Source organism: Mytilus californianus, unplaced genomic scaffold (assembly GCF_021869535.1).
Source record: "Mytilus californianus isolate M0D057914Y unplaced genomic scaffold, xbMytCali1.0.p SCAF_2, whole genome shotgun sequence".
Classification (NCBI taxonomy): domain Eukaryota; kingdom Metazoa; phylum Mollusca; class Bivalvia; order Mytilida; family Mytilidae; genus Mytilus; species Mytilus californianus.
Window position 1 is genome coordinate 15,491,215 of NW_026262668.1, and position 24,318 is coordinate 15,515,532.

The window sequence follows — 24,318 nt, forward strand, 5'->3', positions numbered from 1 at the left end:
ATTATTTATTTAGCCATTTGTGGGGTATTGTTTCGTTAAAAAGTGGCTCTAGTGGCTCCAACAGATTTCACCCCTTTACCTCCTTGTGATACCGAAGAGAATAAAAATTACAGAAACATTTACAAAAATGATTTGATAAGATGCCAACTGGTTTTTAATGAATTAAAATATCTCAAATGTTTGGAGCAATCGATACAAACTGACTTAAATAAATGTATAAACTGACCAATCTGCACCAATGAAATTTTCGTTCTGAGTATGCATGAACTAATTTCTACTATAAACGCAAAAAAAAAACCAATCAATCAATCAATCTTTTCTCGTCACAACATTGTCTATAGAGTTTCCTAGTAAGATAAAACTTGTATTAAGATTTTAAATAACTTCATTGTTAAAAATTATACGATCGGTTAATGCATTTAATTTGGTCATTTTTCGGAACATTCATACATGTAATAACATCTAGAGTTTCCACATATCTCCTTAGCTTCACTGTATGCACTGTATGCACTAAACATGCTCTATAAATCGATTATCTTTTTTGGTCAAAAATTTGAAATAAATATTGATTATCATTGGATGACCTTGTACAGAAGACCAGGATGTACGTTGTTTTAAAGTCCAGTCTTTGCATGGGGCTTTACCTATGTATTGATAACTATAATGCACTTATTTCCGTATGGCAGTTATACGGTTATTCTAGACTACAAATACTCGTTTGGTCCTCTATAGCTGATAACGATTGTAATCATTTTTTTCTAGTGCTGATAACAGTTATAATGATTTTTTATTTCAAATTATTGAAGACTAATGCGTAATTTTGATTTACATGCCAGTAGTTTGGGTCACAGGAACTTTTCTTCAGGTCAGATGTATAGCAGAGGAGGAGGGACAGGGGGTTCGGGTACCCTTATGGACTGCTATATATATATGGTTAATATATATATTTTTTACATGTCCGAGTCCAATCAATACATAGTTTGCCCTCCCCCCTTTTCAAAATCCTGGATCCGCACCTGTATAGCCCGATATTGTCTACATGTATTTAAAAAAAAACGTGTACCACTACTGGTATTGTATAGTGAATTTCTGATAGAAGAGATAGACGTTATTGAAATGCACGCGAAATAACGGGTTTTATATTCTGACCTGTAGACAAGTTGCTTTCGTTTTCGGACGCTTTCTTCCTGTTTGTTTTGGTTTTTATTTTAGACCTTTTTAGGTCACACAGTTATGTAGCTCTCAATGTAGTTATGCATCGTCAGACGGAGTCAGAAGTTTCATGTCTGCTATATTTCCTTTTGATATGCATGAATAGAAAGAGACATTAAGTCTACACCAGTCAGTAAACGATACAACAGCCTATGATTGTTGATTAATAAAAACTCTGATGAGTTTAGCCTTTATCAACTGATTTTTATAGTTATGTTGTGCTGTTACACCACTGTCCAAGGTTAGAGGAAGGTTTGCGCGCCCGAAAACATCTTTAACCCCACCACATTCTGTATATGCCTAGACTAAGTGAGGTACATGTAATAACGTTTTCCTGGACTAGGTACAAAAATCAATTAAGTAACACCCAAGCAAGGGAAGCTAGATAATGAAAGTATCTGGCCTTGAAGATTCTTCTGTTTTAAAGTGAGACCCGGTATCTGGGAAATGCTACGTATACTTTAGTTCCGAGATATATCGTTTTTCCGTGTCCAATTTCAGTTTATACACAAACGTCACGTGATAATGTCAGACCCATATGCAGTGTTGGGAGCTCGAGAAATACAACGTCGTCTCCATGCGAACTGTAAACAATGGATGATATCACCAGAGGTAGTTTTAAGGGTAGGGTGGGTTCCCCTAGGGTAGGGCGGTTTCCCCTTATGAAGCTACATATAAACGGTTATTGCATGATGCCTTCTGCCCCTCCTCATTTTCAAAATCCGAGACCTTGCAGTAGGTTTTTTATCAAGATGAGGGGGTCAACATTGAAAAGTATGGTCAATTTTTTTAAAGTTAAAATCTATTTAAGAGGGTGTGGACAGGGGTACCCTTCTCCCACCTCCCACTTTTAGACTGAATTTTTTTTTCTCTCCCACCTATTTTTTGTCTCCCACCTCCCGCCCCTCCTTTCCCACCTCCCTCAAAAGCTGTCCACCCCTCATTTAAATCATTTCATTTACTTGAGTTACGTGATACAACTTCTCAACCTCCACATTGAAACATCAATTATCCCGGAACTATATCCTAGCAGTATGGTTATTGACGCTGCATCTCATAGGTGTTTTCCCTACCCATTTAGTTTCTTTACATGTGAATTAATAAATCTTTACGTTAACAGCTTGAAAAAGATATAAATAGCATTCATCCAGGATTTACGCAAGGATTTGTATATACATTGGAATCATAAAAAAGAAAATAGATTGCAATTACTTCTATCTTTATTTAATATATGATGTTTATAATTTTTGCATTGTGAATATATTTGTATTGTTTATATGCCTTCTTCAACCCCCGGGGTAGAAACTTGCAGTGGCGGATCCAGAACTTTTCATAAGGGGGGGCCCGCTGACTGACCAAAAGGGGGGGGGGGGGGCGCTCCAGTCATGCTTCAGTGATTCCCTATATAATCAACCAAATTTTTCCCACGAAAAGGGGGGGGGCGGGTCCCCGAGGACCCCCCCTGGATCCGCCTATGACTTGGCGTGAATTTCCTTAATAAATATAATGTAATTATATATATCAACTACTAGAATTCTTAGGCACTTGAGTACAGCATACGGATTTTTTTCGCTGTTTACACTGAATATTTAATTTTCTTTTTAATACATGTTTTTAATATGTATAGTAAAATAGGGAATTGTATCAGAGTTGAAGAATTCACCCAAAACAAGGTAGGACAAGCATAGTAGTTTAAGTAATTAAGTTTGTGGTAAAAAATTAAAAAAATGAATATTCTGTCAAACAATGAAAAAAATATCAAACACTGTTTTACTCAAGCGCAGGTGCTATAGAAATAAATGGTGTATACAAAATAAGTGCATGACTTATGTTAAATAATGATGATGAGACAATGTCTCATCCTCTGACATTGATCAATACTTGAATATGTTATACCTTTAAGATTTGCTTTGTATGCATGGTCTACTTTCATAAACTGCTACATCAGTATATGCGCAAAAGTATAATTATCCCATAGAACCACGAAACCCACCTTCACTTTTCAAATCACGTTCTGCGTCAAAAGACTGGAATCGATACATGATCAAATCCAGTAAATAGTGGCAGCTGACGTCAGCAATAAATGTTTTAACTAAAATCATTGGTTTCAATCAACATTTTCTTTTGAAACACATACTTTTTAAAATTACTCTCAACTAAATAATGTTTCCTTGAACTGTTTTGTATGGAGGAAACAAATTTGTGGGAGACGTGCACTAAGTTACAAAATGAGTAAACCCTGTCAGGATCTAATGGTAATGACGTGATGGCAGCTATATATGAGTGATCCAAGGTTGAGAAATCTTCATTGCAGGAACTAACTAGGAGAGCTAACTTTATTTCTTACAACCATCGATCGGAGTTGTGGTGTTCTCTTATAAATACTGTTGACTGGCAAAATATTTATTTATTTTCAAGTTTCACTAACATATAGTGTCTTGCGAACAGTTGATGATTTCAGATTTCTATTCAGAACCTTGCTTTACTATTCTAATGAAAAACTGCAATAATTATTAAGTAATATCTATAAAACAGCATAATATGTGACAGGTGCTACCTGATGAGCTCCCGAAGGTTATTGGTGTATGTTTATTTAATTTGTCTTCGTACTTTGCCATTTTGTCGCCGCCATGTTGTTGAAGGTCTTTCAGTACCACATTGGTATAGAACCAAATCGACCCTTCTGTCATTTATGCCCCCTTTGGCAGCATATTATTTTTTTGTATTTTGAAACGCTCAACGAAAGGAGTTGTGGGTTGTGGGATTTTATCGTTCCCCTATGTATTGTGACTAAGTTACAAATGATCTCCGACTAGCTGAATTAGTTATTGAAAACGGGCGAACGGACTACTACATGTCTAAATCACAGTTTTCATTACTCATCCCTGTGTTGCCTGTGGATCAAGTGTAACATTAGCATGTGTTTATTTGTCCCCTACCGACGAAGGGGACTTTAGGTTTGCACTCCGTTCGTCTGTCTGTCTGCTTGAAGATATTGATTTGATATTTGGAGTATTGTTTTATCATTCCAAGTTACAGATCAAGTTCGAATTTTGTTCCGGTCTGATGATTTTTGCAGAGTTATGGTCCTTGGACTAAGAAAATTGGCTCAAATAATCAGTTTTCTGCACTTTTTTTCGTCATGCTTGAAGATATTGAGTTGATAATTGGTATATAGTTTTATCTTGACAAGTTACAGATCAAATTCGAATTTTTTTCCGGTCTGATGATTTTGTGCAGTTATGGTCCTTGGACTTAGAAAATTGGCTCAAATAATCAGTTTTCTGCATTTTTTTCGTCATGCTTGAAGATATTGTTTTGATAATTGGTATATAGTTTTATCATGACAAGTTACAGATCAAGTTGGAATTTTGTTCCAGTCTGATGATTTTGTGCAGAGTTATGGTCCTTGGACTTAGAAAATTCACCTAAATAATCAGTTTTCAACACTTTTTTTCGTCATGCTTGAAGATATTGACTTGATATTTGTTATATAGTTTACACCATTACAAGTTATAGATCAAGTTAGCATTTTGTTCCAATACAATGAATTTTTAACCGGTAGGGGACTATGTATTGCTATGCAATACTCTCAGAATGCTTGTTCTATTAAGGTTTTCCTTTTGTGCTGATTTGCTCAAGTACTATTAACATGATGTGCGTTTGTCATAACTAGGTCTTCCCGTCTGTGATGCTTTGGTCCAGTAACATTTACATGCAGATTTTTTTCATATATATAAATGCGGGTGAAGACAACAACCCAACATAAAAAAAACTCTAAAGATATATCTATAGTTTTATTGGGTTGCTGTCTCATTGACTTTGGTAAATTTCTGGGTTTTTTTCAGATTCGTGTGATAAAGAATTAAATACAAGTTAACCTTTTTCCCGGGTATGTTTCTTTGGAAATTTCATATTGCACTGCTCATTAGGATATCAAATTCCGATATCTGGAACAAAGAGTAAATATACGCTTCATTCCAATCGTTATCTTTCCGTCAAAGTTTGGTTTTGGGTGACGTTATTTGACGTCATTTGTGCGTTTATTAGGGCCTATAGTGATCAGTCTGTCCGTCTGTCCGTCCGTCCGCAACAAACTGTGTCCGCTCTATATCTAGAGAACCGTTATAATTTCATACTTTATACTTGACATGTATATTAACCAACACCAGAGGGTGTAATAATGTATGTACAACTTCCTAGGTCAAAGGTCAAGGTAAAAAAACTTTGGTTTCAGTTGACAGCCCCATGTCATATGGTAAAGATCGTGTCCGCTCTTTATCTTGAGAACCGTTATGATTTCAAAGTTTATACTTGACAAGTATATTAACCAACATCAGATGGTGTGTCATAATGTATGTACAACTTCCTAGGTCAAAGGTCAAGGTCAAAAACACTGGTTTCAGTTGACAACCCCTTGCCCTATGGTAAAAATACAAATTGTTTACCACATGTTATTCACAGAGGGGCCTACAGAGATGGCTTCCATCTCAATGATATCGAGTTGGGCATAAAATGTACGTCAGTACGTTGAGCTAAGGGATGAATATTCTAATGGGGATAACTTCCTTATGACTGCTTCCATAACTGTTTTTAAATGATAAAATTAATATATTTCTTTAGGTAGGGTTGGATTATGTACATAAGAATAAGGACGGGTGTTTTAAAAAATCTCAAGCAGTCGCACTTACTTTGTCAGTTCAAAGATGCAGGGATTAAGTTAGCCCATAACACGTTTAAATGACGTGAGAAATCAGAGTATAGTAAAAGAGTATTTCTGGTAATGGAAATGATATGGATCAACCGTAATATTATAACTTGTGCCTTGTAGTTTGCTTCATCTTTACTTTATTTCCATCACTTTTAAATATTCTTGTTTTGTTAACCTTTATCTTTATAATTGGTAAATGTAGCTTTCCCAAATGTACGACCCCAAGCCCAAAAGAAAAATCCCCACTAGCTTTAAAGACGTTTAAACGGTTTTCTAAACATATGAGGACATAAAAAGAAGCAAAAAAGGAGCTAATGTCCGGTTATAAAAAGTTAACTAGAAGTGCTTCCTTCAATAAAAAGAGCTGGGTTTTCCACTGATATATATTTTCCGGGTTTTAAAATAACACAGATGCATGGAATATATATTGAAATGAGTGGTCCTTGATTGTATTTCATCGAAGGACGGGCTATATATAAGGAAGTAATAATAGTATCAATTGATCGCCGGAATTTCTCCATTATTTTTTCCCCGTGTTGATGTGTTGGTGATATGAAGGTAAAGCAATACAGACGGTAAGGGGTGTAGTTTGCATATTGGTCCCGGCGGATTTTTCAAATATGAAAGTTATTGTGCAATAAAATTCATTTTTTGACAGCTGATGACCAATTTTAAAGCCTTCAAAATGGGCTTATATGAACAGCAAGATTGTTTTTCCATGTTGTATGGGCTATTTTTTGTTTGACAGTCTGTATTTTCATATCCAGACCGGCCATTGGTCTAGAAATTATTATAATGTATACAAACACTTTTTTCACGACAAATTTTTGACGCAATTTTACGAAAACATGAGACAAAAGACATATGTGCGGATCAAGCATTTAATGTTAGGGCTTCTCAGAGAATTGGGAATAAGAGGACCTTAATTTGACACAATGTTGGCTGTAATTTTACATTTTATACATTATGAACAGCGGCGGATCCAGAGGGAGGGTTCCGGGGGTTGGAACCCCCCTTTTTTTCTGACGATCAATGCATTTGAATGGGACATATGGTTGGAACCCCCCCCCCTTTTATCCTGGGTTGGGAACCCCCTCTTTTGAAAAGGGCTGGATCCGCCCCTGGTGAATTACGCCTGCTCTATAGGATTTATGGATGTTGATATATAACTTCGTTCCTTTAAATAACTTGGATATGATACATTTGTCCATTTTATCTCGTAGAAACAGGTCACTAAAGTTTTCTTGGAAATCCGGATATGAAGTAGTATACATATTCAACAAGCCCCCTTGGATAGTTTTTTTAAAATAAATTCACAACTTGAAGGCTTTTTTGTTTCGTTACGATGCTGTCTCATTGACATGTACACTTCATCCCCTTTTATTCATACTTCATATTTCATTGATAAAATTAATTTTAGAATTTAATTGTTAATCCTCGAGTTTAGCCTCGCCATTCGTGGAAAATATTGATAAAGAATATCCGGGTATTTGTTGTTTTCTTCCATGCAGGAATTAGGTTTATGTGTGCAATGTTTCAATGTTCCATGGCAAATGGTTTTCAAAATCAAAATTGTTTCTATCATAAAATAAAAGTTACTTTGCAGTTCATCAAAATTCATTACCCTCCTTTTCCAGTTATCGTATTTTTCCTGCGCTTCATCATGTTAATAGTTTACATACATGTATATAATGACCTCAGTTTTAAAAAAAAACATGATAAAGTGTCACGGTCTCGGACAATTTCAAGCTGATTATGACGTCAACAGTCTGTTTTCATATCTAAATAGTTACCGTCAGTATAGTATTGATCATACGTATCGATTTTATATTACAGTAATCAAGATACAGTATTTGTTGACAAACAAATATCTATGTATCAGCGGAGGCGGTGGAACATGGGAGTGAGACAGATTCTGTTGTGTAGGCGAACTTCACCCTGATCGCTAGGATTGAAAAAGTTAAGTTCATGTCGTTACTTAGAACACGTAGAAGTACTTACGTGTCCTTATAACTTCTGTCCAATTAGTAAATCAATTTATCGATGACCTTTTCCCTTGCCTTCAGGGCTATTTTGTTGCGTAACTGGAATTTATATGTGTGTATTCCCATTGTCAATCAATCAATCGCTGAAGTTGTCTTTGTGTCACCTAAATTGTGACCTTTGTGCGATTGGAATTACCTTGTCACTATATTAATCCACAACACAAATTCTGTTTTTAGTATTTTGCATTCAAATCGAAGACTTTTTGCTGGTAATACAACAGATAGCGTATATTAATAAACAAACATTCACTTTCCTGATGATTTTTTTTCTAAGTCATGAAACTATTCTTTCAAATTGTTTTTTTTTTCACTTAGAAAAATGTTGACCTTTTATTCGTTTTGACATTTAAGATTATCTGTATTTTTGCAGGTTTTGACATTTTTCTATAAAGATTAGCAGTTTACAAGAAATTTTTTCTGTAGGTCAGTGTAATTTTTTTCCAAAGTCGTGAGTAATAGACTTCATAAGTTCTGTTGCTGATGTTTTATGTCTTGCAATTGCAAAGTATGTTTATGTGTAATATTAAAGTTCACCAAATACATGTACATGTATCAATAAATTAGTGCTACACTGAATGTGTTTTGTATATTATTTGAGTACATGTATTTCATTGTTTTCAAATGAAGGCTTTGATAACTTGTCTATTTTTGGATGGCCATAGTAAGTGTTTTGAGTTGGACAAGTTTGAACTTATTCGTTCAAGGCTATTGCTTTCATCAATTCAATTGTTAATTTAGCGTCGATCCACAGCTGACTGGTAATGCAGAGCAAAGGTCGTCGAGGTCACAAGTGTCAGGACCATAAAGATGTCAATAGCCAATAGCCAAGGGCAAACAATGTTTTTGTGAAATAGCTGAGAAAATCACCACCCATGAAACAGCATCACTTAAATTATCAATTTGATAAAATGGTAGTTCTTTGAGCTCGGTCAAGTGCAAAAAGGTACTATTGTTTTAGCGCATTGTGTTCATGACCATCAATGTAGGTCAAACATATCAGACACATGTCATATAGTGTTCAAATTTCGATACTAAATGATAATTTAAAATTATGATTCAATCAAGATTAAGACCCAACTGCATTAAGCGTTGCTTTTACATGTAACATTGTTTTTTTAACCATGAAATTTGGTTAACAGTCAATTGATGAATTAACCAACAACTATTGCTTTCGTTTGTTCTCAAAGAGGATAATGCTAAATATGCTTAATGGTTGTCTATGTATTTCACTGCTGCATAATCGGTTGGATAAAACTATTCAATAATCCCACTCTGGTATGCAGTAATGACGATTTGCAGTGTTCTCAGATGAATATTGTGTTTTACGGCTTAATAAGCATTAAATAATACATAACATATTTTGATAAATAATAAGAAAAAGTAAAATTATTTTTAAATATTTTATTTTATTATTTTTATAGGATTTTTTTTTAACTTTTTTTTCTCATCATATTCATAAATAAATAAATATTCTATCTACATACAATAAACATTCATAACATATAAATACAGTCTTAGTTCATACACAAAAAATCTGTCCACACTCTCTCATTTGCATATGGATATGATTAAATTATGATTCACAATCAGTGACACAATGACATGTAAAATTTTGACACGGTTCGCTGATTCATACGTTCATGAACAATGCACTCTCATCCAACAAAGACATTTTCCCGATCCATACTCAAGTCAATTATTTATTCTCATTCACTCATTATTTGATTAAAAGTTTGTATTGTTCGATTTGTAAAGGCAGTGTTGTTATTGATCTCCCATTTAACCGTTAAAGTGTCACCAAAAATCAATCGATAAAGCGGTGTGTACTTGTGTACTACCATCTTGGGTAAACAATTTATTTATCTGGATTAAATCCAAAGTTAAGTCCGGTCAATCCTATTTTTAAATCTTTGGCAAGGATGGACGAAATGAGCGATTTGTTTTGCAACCAATAAAGCACTGACCATGATTATCATACCGTTAATGCTATCGGAGTTGGCATGGTTACCGAGTCCACAACGTTCGAACCACAATAAATATTTCCTTTGTCACTAAGTCCGTGATATCCACTTATTGATTTTGTTGTATTTAAATTAGTGTAGAACACTTCGTCGTTTTCTTCATCACTATCTTCATCGTCCGCTTCGTCGTCTGCATCATCGTTTGAAGTTCGAGACATTTCTGCACAAAGACCACCTAAACTTGTATTAAATACATTTACTAAAGTTGTCATTTGAGCACAGTCTGTTTGCATATCTTCTGCATCTTCGTTAAAGTCAGAAAGTTTTTCATCACATTCCAAACGCCGTTTTTTAATAACGATCACATCATGATCATCCTCTGTTTGTGATTGATCATGATCATGCCTGCGTTTACTAGCGCACCTAGAACAGTTGCTGACGTAATCGTTGACCTCGTTTGAATCAGTACATTGACTTTCAGAGAGAACATGTCCATTGTGATGCGTATATGTCAGTTCACATTTTTCCGTTGTTTTATCACAATGAGGATTGTCTGAAACATTTTCATTGTCCAGTTTAGAACATTTTGGCGGTGCATTTTCTTTGTCTTCTTGACATGGTCTGTTGACTCTATAATCAGTTTCTAATCGCGACCTTTTTACCGCTAGACTATTGTGTGTACTCGACTGTAAACTACTAGTATTTGAAACAGAAGAATTTTGATTACTTATCTGCTGATTTGAAAGTCCAATTTTAGATTCCGAATTCTGTTGTGCCTTCTTTGCAAGCATTGTTTGTAAATTTTCCATCATATAGGCACTCCGTGCTTTATGCAATACACTAGCTACGAGTAAGTTTTTATGTAAGTTTATCCCTCCACGTTTCTGCCTTGATGCTGCAATTTTTCCCAATGAAAGTGCAATCAGTCTCTGATATTCTGTAGCCATTATATTCCTTCCGAACAGACTTTCCTAAAAGTAAACAATAAGTCCTAGTAATTAATACAATATTTGATCACTGTTTGATAGCGATGTGATCTACACGCGTATAGCGTAGTTAATGAGCAATAACACATACAACATCCTGTTTTGATATCTTAGACTGCCCTGTCTGCCGGACAACCAATCAAATCTAAGGGAAAATCGTGACGTAGAAATTGTGACCAATCGAAAACTAGGAAACACGCAAGAATTTCCCTAACATGTGTTCGGCTAAAAATAAGTTGACCTCCAAATAAAGAAAAACAAAAATATCGTCATAGCGCCGAGTTCATTCACTGTAGCTGAGTCACGCTATGAGGCGTTGAACAGTGACTTGTCCGATCGGGTTTTTAACCACAGGCCCTCAGAATTTAACAAAGGAAAAAATTCATCCCTAGAAATATGTTACATGAGGATGGTTTATTTAAGAAGATCACTTTAAAGAGTTACATATATTCAGATATACAAGGTTACATGAATAATTAGTAATTTATGTAGTGCACAACCCATTCATAAATCATTTCCTGGAGGAAATACACGTTACAAGTATTTCCTCAGTATGACTGTGATTTTCACACACATACCATCGATTAATCAATCATCATGCGATCATTATAAAACAATGTAATTGTTTTCTGTCCTACGCACAAATAACCCCAGGAATAACTAATAATATAACGGTTTATTGGGATTCTAACTGATAAATGATTATCTTACACACACATAATTATGTAACGGACTGAATATTAATTATGTAGCGTAGGAAACGAATTGAAAGAAAATAGTGAAATTATTTATGGAAGCATAGATATAATGTAGATGATTGAAGTGTGAATATAAGTTCTTTGCTACTTTTGGTTTGATATCCAGGGTTCAATATGTAGGATATTTATATTAATTATGTAATTAAAATAACAGATTGTACCGTTAGTAAGGGACAATCATCAGATCAGTTACGATAATAATAAACATGTAACTAGATATATTTTATCTCTTGTTAGAATAATTATTTACTAAAACCATGGAAGTAATATTCAATATTACTTCCATGCTAAAACCGATTATAAGAGCTAACTGCGCTAAACCACCTCGCCTAAATTTTGTATTTAAACGCAAATGCAATGTCCCTCTTAGTAGTTTTATAAGCGGGTGTCAAATGCTTCGAGAAATGCCGACACGCCTATAGTTTGCGAAGAGGTTTTTAGCGAGATTATTTGCGCATGGCACATATGATTAATGTTAATATATTTTTCTGTGCATATTTTCATGACCCCCAGTTTGTGGTGGGGTACGTGTTGCTCAGTCCATGTATAATAATTCCATGCTCAGTCTTAAGTTTTCTATATAGTGTTTTGTGGATGAATTACCTTTTTAAATGATTTGCCAGTTTTTCTTCCAGTTGTGAGTTATTTGTGTGTTTTCTGTATCAAATCAAACTCTTTTTCACGATAAAAGTTTTTTTTGCATGAAATATATAACTAAATTAAGTCGCAAAGCTAATACATCAGTTTTAGTTATTATAATCAGAAACATAAAATATTTTACTGTAAAAATAAACATTCCTAAAAATAACTTACCATAATTAGTTTTTCCATTTCGAAGTTATTTGACAAATGGGTAATTTATTGAATACAACGGTTTTTATAAAATTTATCTGTTATAACTGGATTTTTCCAGTAACACGATATATCTAATTTTAACGGTCTAAAAATAGAACATAGTAAAACCCAAATATAGATCTAGAAACTGCTAGTAATCATTTTTTGGGGGTCAATTGTGTAAGGTTTTTCACTATTTATGCAATATACAAAAATGCGCAAGAATAATCATGTGCATTAGCTCTGTCAAATAAGCAACATACAAAATTTGTGTTAGATTAATCATGTTAGTTGTTAAATTGAAATATTTAATGCAATTTTGGTACTGTAATTAGACCACCTTTCATCTAAATTGTTAATTATATACACATGAAAGACAGTAATTAGATTGATATCGATTCCTAAATTGAATTTGACCTTAGACCTTACTGTAATTATAAACGTTATTCTAAGTCTCAGTTACCCTTCACATTAAACAGATAACAAAAAAGGAGGGAAAAAACATTCCCTTTTCCCGTTGAATTTGATCACGACAAGAAAAAAAATCATAATATGACATTTAACTTCAACGGAAACAAAATTTCTTGTGAAGAAAATTTTAAACTTCTGGGAGTTACCATATATATATTTGGACTAAAACTTTAACATGCATAATATCTGAAATGTCTAAAGAGGCATTAAGACTATTGAATATTCTAAAACAGATGGCCAAATACTTAAAAAGGGTAGGTAGATTAACATCATCAGAGACATATAATGTATTATATGTCTCTGACATCATATTATTCATTCATTCTCTCAAATTTTAACTATTGTCCAATACTTTGGGACTAGATTATAACGAAAAAAGATATTTCAAAATGGGGAACAAATCAAGAAGGAGCTCTTAGATTCGTCTATGATAGTTCTTTAAATAAAACTGCTAGAAAAATCAAAATAACCTTTTTAAAAAAATTTGGAGAGTATAAAGTATTGCGACAGAAACATTGGAAATAATTCATTTAAAAAGTCCAAGTTATCTGCTTGAGATAATTGATATCAAAATTCAGATCTATCATAATAGATCAAAGGACATCATATAGCAGCTCTCCCGAGAGTCAGAACAGTCATGTATATATGGTTTGAAATCGTTTCGTTTTAAAGCTGCAAAATATGGAATGAGCTGCCTATACCCACTGTAGCATGGACACATCTTTTGACCGATTAAACAACGTCACATGCCGGTGCGGTGCATGCATAAAGTGCTGTAATGCTCTAATGCTTGTGCTTTTTATTTTTTATTTTATTTGACTGCTTGATGTGTGTAGCTTTTTTGTTTCTATATTTATTATTTGCCGTGTTTAATATTCTTACTTATGCTTTGTTTTAAGATATACTTTATTTTGCAAGCATTTTTTCCTTAAATATGACTGAAACTATGCTTTTAACTATTATACTTGTCATTTATATTATCTTATACCATGCATCATATGTTTAAAATTGTGTTGTTTTCATGATCTACTTTTGTATATGTGTGTATATGTATACAGACCGCCAAAAGTTAAGCACCACCTAAATATAACTCAATATTTTTTTTAACTATTGCGAAAAAAATATTTATGTTTGGTGTTATGAATTGCCTATAGCATACACTAAGAAAATTCATTACGACCAAAAAAATTAAACTCCGAAATACCCGCAAGGCAACCTTTTATTAAAGGTCATCTGCACTTTTACAAATACACTGTTTCGATGCCTTTAAATCATCTTCCTACTGTCCCGCGTACAGGTGAACTTTGACCTTCACCAAGTCACTGTGAAATATGGCAAGCGGTAAGTTATCTGTGACTGAACGTTGACAAGCAATTGACATGTCAAATGCCGGCAGGAGCACTAGGAGCATTGGTAACCATTTCAATGTTAATCGCACCGTCATTGTCAGATTTTTACAACGTCATATTGACACAGTAACTGTAAATGATGGACCAAGGTCCGGAAGACCCCGTTTAACTACCTATCGTGATGACAGACTACTTATTGGTCGTGCTAAAGCCAACCCATTTACTCCTGCCCCATAGCTTAGACACCACTGGCCTCCAGGTGGTCGTGTTAGTGTTCGAACATTGGTCCGTCGACTTCATAGAGGCTACCTAAGAGCATATCGTGTTGTCAAAAGACGTGCCCTAACAGCCAGGCACCGTACAATCAGGTTTCAAAGGGCTAATGACCATCGACGATGGAACGTTGCGAACCTGACAAAATATTCATTGGTCAGATGAGAGTTGGTTTCTGTTACGACCAATAGACGGCAGAATACGAGTTTGGCGGGGAAATAAAACTGCCTATCACCAAAACAACAATTGCCCAACGACAGCAATCGTTGATGGTGGTGTTGCAGTATGGGGTTTCTTCTCATACTGTTGTAAGCTGGGTATGCATATTTTGCAGGGTTACATGAACAGACAGACATACAGAGATTTGTTGCTTAGAAACAGTGGAGTCCCTCATTTTGAGAATTCCCAACTTGCGTCAAGACCCTCGTACATGGACGACAACGCTAGACACACAGGGCAAGGATTGTAACCGATTACAAAGACCAAGAAGCCATTGACACTATCTTTTGGCCTTCCATGTCTCCAGACCTGAACCCTATCGAACATGTCTGGGATGCCATTGGCAGAAATCTCAATCGCAGAGATCCACCTTTGCAAAATCTTGGCGATTTAAGAGGGGCAATTGTTGATGAATGGAATAAATTTGCTCAACTAAAGTTCAGAAGGCTTGTACAGAGTATTAGACGCCGTGTTATGGAACTGTACCGGAAGAGAGGTGGTTACACATCCTACTGACTTAAATTTTGACATTAAATTTGCCGAACATACCAAAGATTATTTGTAGAGACTTTAATGATTTTGGGTGATTAATTGTTGCAGAAAAAATAAAATCAAAGTAAAACTTAAATTCCGTTTCTGATTTGTGTAATTTTCACTACTACTATGAACGCAAAATTCAAATGCATAGAACCTGCATCAGTGACCAAACTTAAGTTTATGGTTTGTTTATGGCATATGTTAGCAAAATTGCTACATGAATGTTTTCTCTTTTTCAAGGATTAACTGGTTTTTTCAAATGAAAAAAATTTCGATGCAACAAAGATAGGTGGTGCTTAACTTTTGGCGGACTGTATATATTGTTATTTAGTCTGAAAAGCTCTGTTTATGTAGTCTGTTTACTGAATATCGAATTGAATTTGAACATGAATAAAAATAAAGAGATGTGGTATGATATCCAATGAGGCAACTATCCACCAAAGTTCAAATAAGGTGGATGTAAGCAATTATATCAATTTTGTGACAAAGATATTCTATACCAACTATAGTGAGCCGATCTGATCAGGATGGCGTTCGTTAAACTTTCGGGACGATGACTTAAACTTTTCCACGAGCAAGCCTTGTTTCCTTGTAAGCACTAATCTTATATCATAGACTACCTTATCAGAAAACATGTAAATATATAACTACATTTGAGGTGCTACTGGAATGTTACTATATAAAAATGGAAAGTTCAAACTTGGAAAATTGAGGCCACGTCGATCTATTGTCGTAAACTTTAGGCCCCAACTGATCGACCCTTTCTATTTATTTCAAGGTAGGAGTAAAGGTATGGAGCAGACACTTCTCTGCATGCATGTGGTTCCCTTGTAAATTGGGATAGGTACAGTCAAAGTAATCACTATTCAATAAGAGGACATCTATATCGCGGCATATGAAGTTAAAATATAATGCTAGTAGCATTTGCAATACAGATCCGGTGTATGATTTTTGTGTTTGTTGTTTAATGGCAATCCAGATATTGGGTTTTATACTAATAATGTTTGAATATTTTATTTGCAAGTGCTTACAGGACATGCTATGGCAATACATAATATATACACAATGTGACATAAGACTGATAGCAGAGAACAATACAATAATAATATAACTAACCAATAATATCCGATCTAGCTTTCCGTGCATTCTTCAAATAGATACTAAGCTTAATTGTAAGCGATATAGAAGTAGCTTTCAACAAACAAGATAGTTTAAAAGTATTAGGCCATTAACAATAATAACGTGACAAATAAAATGTTTGACTTTGACTCTCTTGAAGGTACTGTGTGAACTAATCTGCATAGTATAAAGATGTATGTACTCACTATGGGATTACAATGGAAAACATGTTTACTGTAAATAAGTTTCTATTAACAATGTACTATAATAGTATGTGCTAATAGATGTAAGCTTCGTCAGTGTGTTCCACATCTAAGTCTAAATATTTGGAATCAATATGTATTCGAAAGGAAAATAATAAAAAACTGAAATCAATAACTATCAAAATACAGAAATAAAATTGGTAAATTTGGCAACCGCGTTTCACTCAATTCGTGACTTCAAAGAAGAGAGGGGGGATATTCAAACTCATAAGTCGAAAACAAACTGACAATGCCATGACAAAAACGAAAAACCACAAAACACAACATACCCTATATTTGATACGTGCTACATGAACACCCGGTTTGCGTTGGTTACAAAATAATATCAAAAGTCAAAGCCATACCAAAGGAGTTGCGGATATCTTTATTTCATATGGTGTGTAGTTTATACAAAAAGAATAAAAATACTATTTCGTTTTTGATATAATGGGAAATTACATCACAATGTGTTTCATGAAAGTTAATAAATGAAAGAAAAAAATAATGGAACCGTGAGAAAAATATAATTTCAATCACAGTGTTTTTAAAAAGAAATATATTTGAATATTTTCAGATATTATATATTTATACTTGTATAATTTACTAGAAATACAAACATTGAATTGTACAGTGAAAATTAGGTAAAAAGACTTAATTTTATATTTCCAACTTCCAATCTTAATTGGTTATACAAATTTGTTAAACAATTAGTCTTTAGGCCATTTTTTCTACAAGATTTGCAAAAACGGGTCAATACCGGTATTGCCCATGCCAGATTTAAATTCAGGGAAAATACTGGCTAATACTGGTCAATACGGGTCAATTGATATTTTGATTAGACGTTACTATGGAAAAAAACCAGTTCTTACCTGTGTAAATACTGTATAAATGGACAGATAATCACAGGACAGAGAGTTACTTAATTGCTAGGGCCAAAGGTCAAAATTAATAAGTTACCAAGTTTTTGAATATATATGCGAAAATCCTTGATTTATGATAAATTCATTGTACAGTTAATGAAAACTTGTTCATTGGCATGGTAAATGAAGATTTTTCAAATGTTAATCCTACCAGAGACATATAATACTGCCGGACCACGAAGCAGTTACTAAATTTTTAAATCTTTAATGACATCAATCTCAAAACTTTTTGTTCTGTGACTTGTTGTCCTGTTATTTTCTAAATAAGACTCTTTACCAGCTTATTTTCGTAAAAAAATCAGGCAATAAAAAAAATAACAATGATAAAAAAAAAATTGTTTTATATAGGATAGTTTAAAGGGGCATTAGCTGTCAAATTCATCTTCACCGATTTCACTCAAATTCTCATATTTGATTTATAACATACTAAAACGTATATATAAATTACAAAAAGTCTAAAATAAACAATTTACAATGCATGGAATAATATGTATCAAAATTCCGTGTGTATTTTTGTCTAGACATCATATAATTAACCGTTGAGATGACCTCCGAGGACTGCCGACGGTCATATAACGCGATATAAACATAAATCGGTGCTTTGCTTTTGCGCCAATATGGCATTTCATTTGCGCCATAAACCATATTTCAATTGCGCCAATAATACAGGTAAATAGTATAAAACAATTGATTTATTCAAATGAGACTTTGGATTATAACTTAAAAACACCGTTTTTTTAAAAGCCCGTTAAAAGAACATTGAAAATTTCAGTTGCCAGTATTGACTACTTCAGGACTATTGACCGGAGGTAGTTACCGACCAGCCTTGCGGTTCTGGGCACAGCTCATACCAAAATAAATTACAAACAAAAGTTTGACGTCCATGCATCTTCCAAGTATTTCACCATATAGATGTGTATAAAGAAATCATTGGTTTACGTAAATCCAATTTGATTGACCTAATATGCTTTCCTAACGTCTAGTGGCAAATATTTCACGAACATTTAATTATTTATATAGTCGCACTTGATGATGTTTTAAATGTGTCATTGGATGGTGTTCATGATAGATATGACAGAAAACGTGATGTTAAAGAGCTATATTAAAAGTGCTACTGCCAAGGTCACGTGATATCAACATTTCGGAATGTTACATTTTTGTTTCAGGAAGTTAAATTTGATATACAGACATAAAATATAATACAGGAAGATCGTTGATGAGGAAAAGTATAAACATCATTCGTTAAACCTTCTATAGACAACTAGTCCACAATAATGATTCGATCGAAGAATTTTAGGTCTACATTCTTTTCATTAAATGACAAAACATATATTTACATATTGAAACGTTTTAATTTATTAGGTTGTCTAAGTTGGTTTGGAAAACACTTTGACACACATTAAAGTAAAACTGGAATATAATTGTTTGCATCTTTATGCGTTTATGTTCAAAGGCGGATTTAGGGGGGGGGGAGGGTCCCCGGCCCCCCTTATGGAGCTACATTTGTGGTTAATCCAGACTTTTTACCGGTTCCACTCCAAACTTTGTCTAGTTTGGAAGCCCCTGGATCCGCATTTGATGTTTTAGTGATAAAGTGTATTGCATGCAGTGGTATTGCGCTGATCTGCATTATGCATGACACGAAGAAAGTTTAGCTAGCTTTTTGTAACTACATGAACTTTATGATACAATTCCAGCAAATATTTCCTACCGTATTCACATCTTTCTTTGAAAATCCTTTTATTCATTAAAGACATCAGCTTCACTAATTACTTACATTATTTTTGGGTTAGTAAATAAAATATTACAGAATATTTCTTTCTTAAATGTCAATTTTCTGAATACTGACAATGAAATCGCAATTAATTATGTACGAGTTATGTCCGTAGATTTGCATTGCACGGAACACGTACTAAGAGAAATTCTTGATTAAATATAATTTCAGAGTCAAATACATATTCATATCACACTTGAAAAATGCTAAAGAATCAAAAAATATTTGACGTGATAATCCCATTGCATCAGTATGATTTGATTTTTGTGGAAATATGGCATTCATTTGCTCTCCAAGTTGCCAGTGACGAAGTTAAACTATAGTTTTGAGATTTCAACCCTCCCCCTTTAGTTCTAACAAGTGGACTAACAAACGCACATTAAAGAATATACAGTAAATGTCATTGCAGGAAATACACTTAACCCTTGAATTATACAACGTACATTTACAATTAATCGTTTTGTTGTTTTTGTGGGTTGTTAGTTCCCGGTGGTATCATCCGTCCAGTATATATAGCCAGTATATCATCACTATCGCCGCCATGATTTATAACGTACACTGTGTAATGTTTCAGCAAATCAGATTTGTAATTCTAACAAAAAGTAATATCCTCGAATAACGTGGACCGATGACTATCACAAGGTACATCAGTGGATGCTTTTTTACTTATTAAAATTTGCTACTCTGTTACATCTCTCCTTATTCATTTTTTTAAAAGTTGATTTATCACACTATTACCGGTTACCATGACGACAGATACAATAGATCTGTGTTTACGATTGCCATTGAAAACATTTGTATTTGCGATCTTGTATACTGCAGTTTTTCGCCTGATGTCCTGTTCTCATTGCAATGACAATTAATTTCGCCTGATGTCCTGTTCTCATTGCAGTACAATGGATTAATTTTGCCTGATGTCCTGTTCTCATTGCAGTACAATGGATTTTGCCTGATGTCCTGATCTCATTGCAGTACAATGGATTTCGCCTGATGTCCTGTTCTCATTGCAGTACAATAGATTTGGCCTGATGTCCTGTTCTCATTGCAGTACAATGGATTTGGCCTGATGTCCTGTTCTCATTGCAGTACAATGGATTTGGCCTGATGTCCTGTTCTCATTGCAGTACAATGGATTTGGCCTGATGTCCTGTTCTCATTGCAGTACAATGGATTTTACAATCGTGTGCAGTAGATTTTGATCTGCGTTACCTTTTGCATTTGCCGTACCGACAGCCGGTAACAGGACAAACGATTGCCATTTCCTGAAACATTTCATATGGTTAATTGCTTACCCTTCCGGAGCACCTGAGATAACTACCAAATAGTTGGGTTCGTCTTGCTCAGTCTTTAGTTTTTCTATGTTGTGTTTTGTATAATGTTGTTTGTCTTTTTGTCGTTTTTCGTTTTTTTTTTGCCTGATTGTCAGTTTTTTTTTTTGCCTGATTGTCAGTTAGTTTTGCCTGATTGTCAGATAGTTTTTTTTTGCCTGATTGTCAGTTTTTTTTAAGCCTGATTGTCAGTTAGTTTTGCCTGATTGTCAGTTTTTTTTTTTGCCTGATTGTCAGTTAGTTTGGTTTTTTTTTTTGCCTGATTGTCAGTTAGTTTTGCCTGATTGTCAGTTAGTTTTCGACTTACGAGTTTGATTATTCCTTTGGTATCTTTCGCCTCTCTTGTTGAAGCGATATTAATTTTAACTGATTCCAGATGCATCCTCAAAATAGATCTGAGTCCTTCTACCACATAAGCTTACTGTTGTAGTTAGTGTTTATATGTTACACGAGTTCCTCTTTCTCCAAAACATCATATTTCAGGAGAGTAAGTTCTAATATCATATCTTATAGCAAGACCCAATAGTGTGCATTTGTATTAGATACACCATGAAGGCGTTATCCCAAGATCTTCTTGTCAATGAAGAATGAATGTTTTCAAGAATTTAGGAGGGGGTTCTTTCAGCGACTTGATCATATGTTATTGAAAAGCATGATGAATGCAGGGTATCCGATTTCATTTAAAGACATATTTGTGTAAGTTTAGAAGTTAACAATATGAAAAGAAAATTTATAGAATGAAAATACCTATTGTCAAAGGAAATACTGTTTAGTTATTTATGTTCTAGGATGTGATAACGTGGAACAAATCATAGTTTAAATGCGAGCTACTAGAATATTCTCGAGATAATATTAGTCAGTATCCGGATAGACTGAAACCGGAAACTTGAAGAAGCTTATACCAATTGCATTATTTTCCAGGTAACTATTTTAAAATATTCCTCCGATAACTAACATGAAAGAAAATTTTTATTTCAAATTTTGTTACGTAACAAGCAGGATTAAAGTTTCACTGAATATGCAAAGACAGACTGACCAGTACTAATAACAAACAATGTAAACTTAACTGGTCCTGTGCAAAGACAGACTGACCAGTACTAATAACAATCAATGTAAACTTATCTGGCCCTTTGCATAAAGTTAATCTTAAAGGTTATCAAGTTACCAATGTAGTAAGATCTTTATGAGTACTAACATTGCTTTTGTTATCGAAAGTTTAATACATGACTTAACATATTATATATTGTTATCCAGTAATTAACACTTATCGTCCCGCATCCTGTTGATATTTATATGCTGGCAATGGCATATCTCAAGGTCAGACTATTCCTAGACTGCTTATGACGTCTTTACTCTAAATCCGTTAGTGGCGAACTGCAGGATATTTAAGCGTGGGAAACATGGTCAATTTATTAGTTAAAATTGGGCGTTGAACATGCTTTCAGTAACTATGAGTACACTCAGGTCGGTACTCTGTATCTTTTGTCATTTTGTTAGTTTTTATTTGTGATTTCAGTTCAGATAGGATGAGTCTAGTACCTTTTCGAATGGTTTTATAGTGTGTTCTACTGTTTTATACTATGACACTACTGTCCCAGGTTAGTGGGATTTTCACAAACATGTCACATTCTTTGTGTACTTATCCCAAGCTATGCATGAGCCTGAAATCCGGTGGTTGTCATTAGTTTGTGTGTGCCAAACTTGTTTTCGAATTTTGTTTTAACATAAGTTGTTTTTCTTTATTGGTTTGTTCCACTTTTTGTCATATCGGAGCCCTTTGTCAGTAACCGCACGGTATCAGTTTTGCATATAGTTGAGGGTCACCCGAGTTCAGTACGGTAACTTGCCGTTGTTCACATCCTTGTCTTTGTTTTTTTGGTGGATAGTTGTCTCATTGGAAATCCCGTTAAAACAAGGGGAAGTAATAAGGTTGCAGATGTGACAATTTTCCACCATAGTCCAAACGATGTGGATGTAAGGAACTATATATATATATATATACAGAATGTATTTTCTGCCTTGTATCACCATCACTGCTGGTGATCCGATGGATAAAATATGTTGTAGAGTCGTCACTGGTTCAGACGTACTTATATATATAGACCCCTCTAACAAGAAATTTGTTTTGCATGCACACGTATAAAAATTGCGGCTTTTATCCAACGCAATCATAGGTTTGAACGTTGTTTTCAATTTAGACTTGGTTGTATATATATATATATATATGTCACCGTACGACCTTCAATACTACATCTCCTTGTTTTATAGTGAACAAATCTTTTATTTTGATATTTTCTTACACAATATTTCAAGGTTTAATACCTGTTTCTTCATGCTTTAACTATTTAATAGTTAACATAATTCAAATAATTCAAATGGAAATATACTGAAACATTTTCATGAACAAAGGTGTTAGATATATAATACTTTCTGTAAGTTTGTACAGGTAGAAATATAATGTAACAGAGATACAAGATTTGACAAGTTATATACAATATAATTCAGGTATCACATATTTACCTGTTTGACCCACTTTACCAGGACACTAACCTCAATAGTAAAACTATATAGGATCAGTACCTTCAGGACATAGGTGTCATGAGGTTCAGTAGAACTAGAGGTTAACAGGAAGCCAAAGTTTCAGGTTGACATAGCATAAGTGAGGTTGTTGACAATAAGCAGGACATAGTGGCAGGAAGCTTATGGTTAGGTTTGTTTACCGACCTGATGACGACCATTTAACTGAAAAAAGGATGTATAGTACATGTTCTTCCAGGACGTCAACAATACTAAATTTTAATCATAAAACAAATCCGGTATACACGAGAAGAAGTCGGATATCGACGTAGGGTTTAGGGGTGCAATGGCAATAAAATTGAAAGATATTATAAATACCAATTTTGGAAAGCCGATGATTTCGAATATTTATAACCACTATTTAAATCAAATAAAGCCTTCACCACTAGCATCGAAATATTTTGTTTAAGTAAAAAAAATAAAAAATTCTTAGACGATTTAAAAAGAAACTCGACATCTTTACTATGAAGCACTGACTCATGCAAAACAAGAAGTCTGAACACAGAGAAAAGTTAAATGTTTAAACTGCTACATTCTTTATATGTCACACTTGATGTAGCGAGACGGTCAAAATACCTTGTAAAATGTAGACAACACACCTAGTAACATACAAGAAATCGATCAATCATTGTCGGCGATACAAAAAAAAAAAAAAAATGAAAGTGTATCGTATTTTAATATATAATATATACGTCTACCTTTTTCTGCATATGACAATTATTTAAACCACAACTATTCTAAAGGACCTATATTTTAAAATTGCATGTAAGGAAAGTTAGAGGACATTGTATATTTAAAGTATAATTAAAACCTCCAACCAAAAATATAGAACAAGGAAGCAATGGGCAATATAGACAACACAGCAATCAACCAAACGCATACAGCTGGAGGGTTCGGGCAAGCATTGCTGAAAGGGCATCATAACGGTTCATAAAGAGTAGACAACTAAAGACTGAACAGAAATGGTTATGAATAAATAAATTTACTAACAACACAGAATTT

At 34.1% G+C, this 24,318-nt stretch overlaps 1 protein-coding gene across 1 annotated transcript; it reads right to left on the minus strand.

The window, feature by feature from the left end:
• Positions 1–9,354: 9,354 nt before the first annotated feature.
• On the minus strand, positions 9,355–12,550 carry LOC127729326 (uncharacterized). Its single transcript, XM_052237081.1, has 2 exons — positions 12,487–12,550; positions 9,355–10,900 (listed from the first exon to the last, which is right to left on the minus strand). Exons 1-2 carry the CDS (start codon positions 12,502–12,504, stop codon positions 9,941–9,943), a joined length of 978 nt encoding a protein of 325 aa, XP_052093041.1. The 5' UTR covers positions 12,505–12,550; the 3' UTR covers positions 9,355–9,940.
• Between the last annotated feature and the right edge of the window lie 11,768 nt (positions 12,551–24,318).